The 7,886-nt window shown below is 49.5% G+C and overlaps 2 protein-coding genes across 2 annotated transcripts in view; both read right to left on the bottom strand.

The window, feature by feature from the left end:
- Nucleotides 1-85, bottom strand: part of AMH (anti-Mullerian hormone) — a 22,843-nt gene extending 22,758 nt beyond the window's left edge. The window contains exon 1 of the mRNA XM_009885055.1: nucleotides 8-85. Within this exon, the coding sequence (XP_009883357.1) occupies nucleotides 8-85 (78 nt within the window). The remainder of the gene's footprint in view (nucleotides 1-7) is intronic.
- A 2,351-nt stretch (nucleotides 86-2,436) lies between these two features.
- SF3A2 (splicing factor 3a, subunit 2, 66kDa) lies at nucleotides 2,437-7,087 on the bottom strand. The gene is made up of 8 exons (XM_009885051.1): nucleotides 6,919-7,087; nucleotides 6,376-6,447; nucleotides 6,006-6,052; nucleotides 5,225-5,334; nucleotides 4,530-4,579; nucleotides 4,088-4,228; nucleotides 3,509-3,577; nucleotides 2,437-2,921 (listed from the first exon to the last, which is right to left on the bottom strand). The coding sequence occupies exons 1-8, from the start codon at nucleotides 7,042-7,044 to the stop codon at nucleotides 2,589-2,591; spliced, it is 948 nt and encodes a 315-aa protein (XP_009883353.1). The 5' UTR covers nucleotides 7,045-7,087; the 3' UTR covers nucleotides 2,437-2,588.
- Between the last annotated feature and the right edge of the window lie 799 nt (nucleotides 7,088-7,886).

Here is a 7,886-nt window from a genome sequence, read left to right as displayed (position 1 = left end):
CCCCCGCGCTCCCCTTCCTCGGAAGCGCTGCGGAGGGGAGCAGCAGCACCAGGCACAGCAAAAGCACCCAAAGAGCGGCCGTCATGTTCCCACTTCAGCTGCTCCCAAGGCAGACGCTCGAGCTGCTCACGCGCATCTCAAACCCTTGGGCGGAAGGGGAGGACGGCGTCTCCCTTTTAAAAACCAGTGGCCTTGAGTTGACAATGCACAACACACCTCCCTTGAGAAACTCAAAGGCTGTCACGCTAGAGAGGAGGGAGGGATGTTTCAAAGAAACTTTTTTGTTCTATTTTTGGGTTCGCATCTAGTATTGGAAATGTAAAAAAATTAAAGCTGTTTCCCTCACTCGTAGGGATGCGCGTCCTTGACTTCAGATGTTTTCTAAAGGAGGATGGACGTCTAGACTTGGATCTTCATGGCGACTGGCACATGCTATTCCCATCAGCAGTGAAACACCAGGAGGGAAGGATTAGCCAGACCAGGAGGAGGGAGATGAAGACAGATAACGGGCAGAAACTAAGTAAATGTATGGAAAGCGTTCTCCCCTCTCCGCTGCAAAGCCGCCCCCCTCGGCTGGCACCTCACACGCTGCAGCTTGAACACTTAAGAGTTGACTTAGAAAGTTTTGTAACACACGTATTAGAAGGATTTTTCCCTCTATAAGATGCCAATACTCTCTCTAACACTTGGAATTACCAACGCTACCTACCTCATCCACCCCAGAGAAACCTGCCCCCACCCAAGGTATCTCCTTTTTTTGTCAACGGAGGGCAGGGGGAAAGGTACCTGCGAAAAAGCTCCACCGCACGCTCAGACCCTTCTCTGGGTTTCCAAGACTTTGCAGTTTGGAGCTCAGGATCTGTCATAAATAGGCCGCGCACCCAAACTGGAGAGGGCCAAAGGGCACCACAGCAAAGGGCTGGGGACGGCAAACCCCTCTTCTACAGGAGCTGTGACAAAGGACACGCAGAGGCAAAGGGGAGATGCGCACAGGCCGATTTGGGCATCGGGCCAGCTCAGCTTGAGCCAAAGTGCTTCTGGCAAAGCCAGCGAGGGTTGGACACGCTCTGCCCAGCTCCGGTGTTTGCAGGGCTCCGGGTGGGATTCGTGTCAGGCCAGCAGAAGAGGCGATGACATTGATTCCTCCACCTCAGGGGCACGCAGCTGCAGGGCTGCGGCCAGCACAGCCTCCCCGGCGGCCTGTGAAAGGAGCCAGGCACTGGCCAAGAGCACACCTGGGTCGGGCAGCCCGGCCCCCAGCACTGCCTCTGCCCACCGAGCACCCTGGCACCCTGCGCCGAGACGCCCCCGTGCTGCCAAACGAGTCCTGGAAAGGACAGAGAGGAGAAATGTCAGAACAACTTCTCCTTTTTAATGGGAAGCAAATGATTGTTTGAAGGAAACATTGAGTATAAATAAAACCACAGAGGACTAAAAGCTTGCCAAAACTAATCTAGGAGTGGGAGGATATACACAATAAAAATCATACATGACAGCAGGTGCTTCATAACGGTACAGACAACATTTAATGAATTATAGTAATAAACAAAGATTTAGTACCACTGCAGCTTTGGTAATGTCTTTCGACTAAACATTCCCAGAGATCTCTGCCACCCCCACAGACGAGAGCACCGGTGCCGCCTGTGAACCCACAGTTGGCATAAACAGTTTAGTGAGCAGCGGGTGGGAACCGGGCAGCTGCGTAGCGGGAAGGGCGACTGCCGCTCTGAAATCATCAATGAAATCTTGTCTGGCGCTTTTCAAGGACTGCCAAAACACGGGCCAAACCCATTTCCTCAGTAGAGATGTTTCCAGCTTTTAGCTGGCAGCACCTGAGCTACGGTGCGTGCAGTGCCCTGGCACTGGGAGGAGGGGAGAATGCAGCAGGAGCGATGCTCTTCTGCCTGCAACCGTAATTCAGCAGGAGCTTTTAGCTGGCAGCACCTGAGCTACGGTGCGTGCAGTGCCCTGGCACTGGGAGGAGGGGAGAATGCAGCAGGAGCGATGCTCTTCTGCCTGCAACCGTAATTAAGCAGGAAGACAGAGAAAACCACGTTTTAGAGAATTCTGCTTGCCCTCCATTCTGCCCACTGCTGTGAGTACTGGGGATGCAGTACCAATCCTTGCCGTGTGTCTATGACAAGTCTCCCTGTCACCGAATGAACAGCTCGAGCTGAACAGGAACCGATTAACTGGACGGTGATTTCTGGGATGGAGCAATTGAAGAGGGGGAATACGTTAAGCCAACACAGCTGAGCTGAGGTTGATGTGGCTATTCAGTTAGAAGGAGGTGAGGTGCCCAGAGATTTTCAATGCTTTGCCTCCTCTTTGGAGAATTTCCGAAATGTAACCAGACTGGGAATGTTTTATATAGCGAAGAGCTAAAGGAAGTGACCACGTGGCAATGTTTTTAACCAACACACAGGAAAACATAGAGAAAGGAAAACTGAAAACCTTTTAATGAACCTACAGGATGTAGTCAAACTGACAGGCATACAAAACAAAACTATTTCTCTGAATCAGTCATGATCTGCCTATAAAAAGAGACAAGCTAGAGGAGTCCAGCGGGACCGAGTCCAGGAGGGGCTTCAGTTGGAGGGAGGCGGAGGGGGGATAGTGCCGGGCCCCTCCGTGGGGAGAGGTGGTCTCATCATGGGTGGCAGAGGAGCAGGGGGAGGTACACCGGGTGCTGGTGGCAACTGAGGTGGCACTGGGGGTGGTGGCACTGGTCCAGAGGGAGGCATAGGAGGCAAAGTCATGCCTCCTGGAGGAGGCGGCGGCATGGAGTCTGGCAGAGGTGGCCTTGGGGGCAAGCCGTTCATCAGTGGAGGTGGGGGAGGCCGCTTCACAGTTGGGGGCCCTGGAGGGAGGTTTGGGGGAGCTGGCGGCTTCTCCATCTTGAAGTGGAATTGAAGGAAGAACTGGGGAGGGGAGAAAAGCAGAGAGAAGGGAACAATTAATCCTCAGGACAGCTCGGACCTCTCCTGACCTGTTACCTCTACAGTCCATAGCTGCCTTTCTACCCTGGTAGCATTCACGACTGGCACGTCTTGTCCAGTATTTTAATTCCTCTGAAACTCGTACAAAGCGCTAAGCTACCTGTGATGGGCTCAGTATCCCCCTGTGCGTTTGTCCCCTGCTCTCACACACGACACCCAATGAGTACACCCATGCCACAGGCTCCCTGCAGAGCTGGGTGCAGGGAACATGCAGCGAGGAGCCTCAGAGAGGACACCGCGTTGCATGTTTATGCACTGTTCTGCTGCTGCTGACAGCAACCGAGGATTCTACCTCCCAGGTTAAACTCTCACAAAGATCACACACAGGAGGATCTTTCTATCAGGAGGAGTCACTGCACAGCTGTGTTGAAGGAATGAAGGTTTTAGCATAAAGCCATCAGGGGTGTAACGGACATACACGCTGCCTGCACTGCCTTTCCCGCCCAAGCTGCTCTGCCCTCCTGCTCCCTCTTCAACCCGTAAGGAAGATGTTGCAGTGCTCCACGTACCTGTTTGGTTTCCCTGTTCCAGTGGGTCCAAAACTTTCCTTCTGCTTTGTCGATTTCTCTGCTTGGCACCTGCAACAAAAAAGAATAAGGAGCTATTATTAGCACCACCAGATTAGCTCAATGGCCCTTTTTAGCACCAGAGCCTGCAAGATAAGCACAGTTATTCCAGGCCTTTGTGAGATGCGCTACTCTCGGATGTTATTAGATAGAGATGGGAGCAGGAAAGAATTAAGTTACCTCCCTATCAGTCAAGGACAAGTGTGCTGGCAAAAAACCCTCTCCTAACATCTGCACAAAGGCTGAGGAGCAAAGCCCAGAAGGTTCCTTCCTGTGCCAGAGACCGAGAATTCGATGGCTCCCCAGAGCTCAGCACTCAGCCTAGTTTTCATGCCAGAGTCCTCCACTAATTCTCAGCAGGGTTTAATGACTTCCAGCCATGTCTTCTTGACCCCTCCTTTCCACTCCATTAACCCCCTGAAGGCAGGAACACTGCCCCTGTGGTAACGTTCACTGGGAATTAACATCTTGGAAAATATGGGGAGGGAACTTCCCCAATAATCAGTTAATCCCAAATCTTACCTTGAAAGCTATGGTTTCGTAGGGCTCCGCTGCCATCAAAAGGTACTGCCAGCGTCTATCGGGAGGCTCAATCCTTTGCTCATAGGCTGACATGAACCGATGACGAGGCATGATACTTTCTGCAATCTCCGGATAATCAATCTGTTGGGGTGTTATTGCAGCATTAAGAACATCCCCTTTTCACTCCCCTTTCATACAAAACCACGTCCCTCAGCTATGAAGCACAGCGAGAGATCAGCTCCAAACAGAAAACTTAGTGCCACCAGAGGGAACAGCCTGACAACTGCCATCACGGATTTGCTTGACACAATCAGCAGCAGAGAATTAGCAAGGTAAGGCCTTTCTTTTAATTATTTATTTCACGAATCCTGAAAAGAACTGCTCATTTAGCAGCACTTTTAGTTGGATAACCTGAACACCAAGAATTTAGCAGTGCCCCTACCTGGAAGAGAAGGCTCTGCTGGCCTGTTTCTGGATCTCTCTGTTTGGTGACTGTAAAGAAAATAAGAAAGTTCAGTGCACCACATAGCAGGGTTAGAGCAACATTATTCCTGCCCTAGGAAACACACAAAGCTTCCAACAGCAAAGTATTATGAGATTTTTCTCCCATTTATAAAACAAACCTGCCACATTGTCTTTAGCTGAAGCTACTAAGGATATCTACTGAAAGTCAGCTGCCGTGGGGCAAAGACACTGTGCGCTGCAGAACAAAGCTGGGAGATACAGAAGCCAAGTTTTGTACTGAAGGCCAAAACAAAACAATGGGGAGTTCAGAGAAAAAACTTGAGCTATGCATCCAATGAGTGATTTATGAGCGTTAGTGAAAGATTGTACAGCACAATAAAAGGAACAGAGACACTGAAACAATGTCATCATCTCCTGCATGACTACTAATAAGAGCTGAAAGACCGAGGCATACCAATCTATTATTAAAACGGTTCTCACTCGACTGTCAGCAATAAAGAGATGTTCCATGGGTAATTTAAACAATAAAGGACATCAGGAGATAAGCCCATATCTTATTCATGGACAGATCTGCTAAAAAAGACTAATTAATAATTCACATCCACAGCACTGCACTTCAGGCAAGCTCCAGCAGGCACTCGGTGTCTCCGATGACAGACACCCCTGACATACCCTTATAACCCGGTCGTCCAATTTTCACAAATTTCTTCACTTCCACTTTGACTTTTTCTGGTGCGGGCTGGGCAGGGGCTTCCTTAGCTTCCTTGGCAGCTCGACGGGCCCTGGATTAATTTGAAATGTGCCAAATTTAAAAGCTTAGTCACACTTGTTTCTAAAGGATACACTTGGAGCAGTTTGAGTCCCTTGCCACGGAGTATTTAGTACTTTACAGAAAGGACACCGAGAAAACCTGCATTTTCTCTTCCACGCGCACCACTACAGGCAAAGTGTATCCATGCCTTCCCCTGACCAAAGGCTGTCATCTCAATTATCTCACCCACCCCCAAGATGACCTTGGTGCCCGCCTCCACAGGCGGATTTGAGAAGACTTACATCTTGAAATAAAAAAGAAAAAACCCCACAAGCTAGTCATCTAAACCAAAGCAAACTCGATTCCTTAAAATAAAACTTACAAACTTCTTCCAACCTGTATTCACAAACCCAGGTCCTTATAACTACACTCAGTTTGCTTTTTAAACTCCTTCTCCCCCTTCCTTCAGAAATCCTGCAACTGGCTTTGAACTTGAGCTCAAAATGGAGCTTGTCGGCACCGTTTTTTGGAGCAGATCTTGGCTGTACCTCCTGGCTGCTCACTACGAAACAAATACAGTCAAGGAACATTGAAGCACCGTGTGCTACTGTATAATGGAGTTCAAGATTCATAGATGCACACAAGCATCATTTTAAAGTACTTAGGTAACAGAGAATAAAGGTACAGTGGAGAATGACTTACAAATTGGTCTGATGCTTCTTCCCCTGGGTATGCGCTAAGTAACTTCCCTGAAATAAAAAAGAAGGTAGAAGAAAGTTAAGAGACAGGACTGTTCCTACACTGACAGATACTTGTCACAGGGGAGAGACTAAATCACACGTTGACAGGGATATTTTAATCCTTAGGAAAGAGGAATGTTACTCAAAAATTGCAGAATGCTCTCAACAGCTGAACTGTCATAAACTGTCAGGCTTAACACATACAAGCCGCTACCCACCCATCATCTCTTCAGCAGTCAGTCATCAGGCACATCCCAGGTTCTTGCGCTTGAAGCTACTATTATTCTAAAATACCTGCTGCCGAGATCAAGACAGACAGCTGTTCAACTCACCTCATTGTTATGCAGCGTTAGGCAAAGCTTGCATTCATAAGAGCCCAAGTGATTTTTCATAAAATAAGGGTCCTAGAAGAGAATTGTTAAAAAGTTACAAGCAAAATACATGGCAAAACAACAGAATAATCAAAATACTGCTGAACTTTTGCTGCACTGGAAGAACTGAGTTTCTAGATTTAACACTGCTTTAGGACTATGAAAACAGAGGGAAACAATAGCAGCTTTGTTAACTGCTGACAGTATGCCAACTGCAGGCAAGAAACACCAAAATACGAACCAGTCCCAAGAAGACTGAAAATAACATAGTAACAGCTACTTGAATACTCAAGTGCTGGCACCTCTCTGGTCAGCCCTGTCACAAATGTTTCTCATTTTACTCCTACATTACCAGAAACAGAAATATTTCATTTCAACCCACAACTTTCCACTAAATCTCTCGCTATTTTGCTCGGACAAAGCTCTAAACATGTCCCCACAACAGTCTGCAGGACGGCAGCCTCATGTCTGTTCTTTCCTACACAGGCAGAGGCCAAGGCTCACCTTGTTGATGTCGATGGTTTCCAAAGCCAGCTGCCGGAGCCTCTCCCGGCGGTCTCGGTTACTTTCTGAGGCAGAGGCTACGCCTCCGCTTCCAGTTTTCCCTCCAGGACGATGTTGAAAATCCATGATGGGGACTTCTGTGCTTCAGCTACTTGTGGAGAAAGAGAGAGTCTGGAAAAATGGGGAAAAGCAATGTGAGTGATCACCAACGCCTTTCATATCCTGGACTTGACAGCACTATTTAGACCTGTCAGTATGGGCACGAGACAAACATGACAAACCATGCAACTCTCCATATGATGCAATTTCAAACGGAGCAGGTCTCATACCACCAATTCAGTAAGTTGAGTAGAAGTAAAATGATCAAAAATAACAGGCCCGCAGAGCCCTTCCCTTCTCCTCAGCCCCTTCTTCTACACAGAGACAGATTCACCCCCAAAATGCGCAGCAACTCCCACCAGCCCCCCTGACCAGGAGCCTCCCACCTTCCATCTTGAAAGCAAACGGCCCCAGAACATACCGTGGGCCAAAGCCCCTCGCCACCACCAAGGTTCAGCCCTGCACCGCCACCCTCCCAAGGCCTCAGAACCACCCCCACAGCCCTAAACCCTCTGCGAGGCTCAGAGCCACCCCCTACCAAGCCCCCTGGCAAGGTCAGGGTCCCCGCACGCTGTCCCCAACCACCAACTGAGGTCCCAGAGTCCCCCCCCCCCCCAGCAAGGGCCAGAGCCCCTCCGCGCCTCCCCTCACACATACACGCACCCCCAACAAGGGTAAGACCTTCTGCAGGAAAGCCAGGGAGACCCTCAGCAAGGATCAAAGTCCCCCTCAAATGCTCCCCAGCCAGGGTCAATGCCCCCAAAACACCCCTCAATCCCTCAGCAACGGTCAAAGCCCCTCCCCAATATCTCAGCAACCTTCAAAGCCCCCCCTCAGACACCCCCACCCCCTCAGCAAGGATCAAAGCC

Source organism: Charadrius vociferus, unplaced genomic scaffold (genome assembly GCF_000708025.1).
Source record: "Charadrius vociferus isolate BGI_N301 unplaced genomic scaffold, ASM70802v2 scaffold1225, whole genome shotgun sequence".
Classification (NCBI taxonomy): Eukaryota; Metazoa; Chordata; class Aves; order Charadriiformes; family Charadriidae; genus Charadrius; species Charadrius vociferus.
The sequence above is the reverse complement of the archived record's forward strand: the minus strand, read 5'-3'. Positions and strand labels throughout refer to the sequence as shown.

What these genes read in the sequence shown, in the direction of transcription:
- SF3A2 (XM_009885051.1), bottom strand. Translation starts at nt 7,044, where the DNA reads ATGGATTTTCAACATCGTCCTGGAGGGAAAACTGGAAGCGGAGGCGTA. An exon ending in TGGACGACCGGGTTATAAGG is followed by an intron (nt 4,580 to 5,224) that starts GTATGTCAGGGG and finishes TTTTCTTTACAG; the next exon opens with TCACCAAACAGAGAGATCCA. An exon ending in AGCAGAGCCTTCTCTTCCAG is followed by an intron (nt 4,229 to 4,529) that starts GTAGGGGCACTG and finishes ACACCCCAACAG; the next exon opens with ATTGATTATCCGGAGATTGC.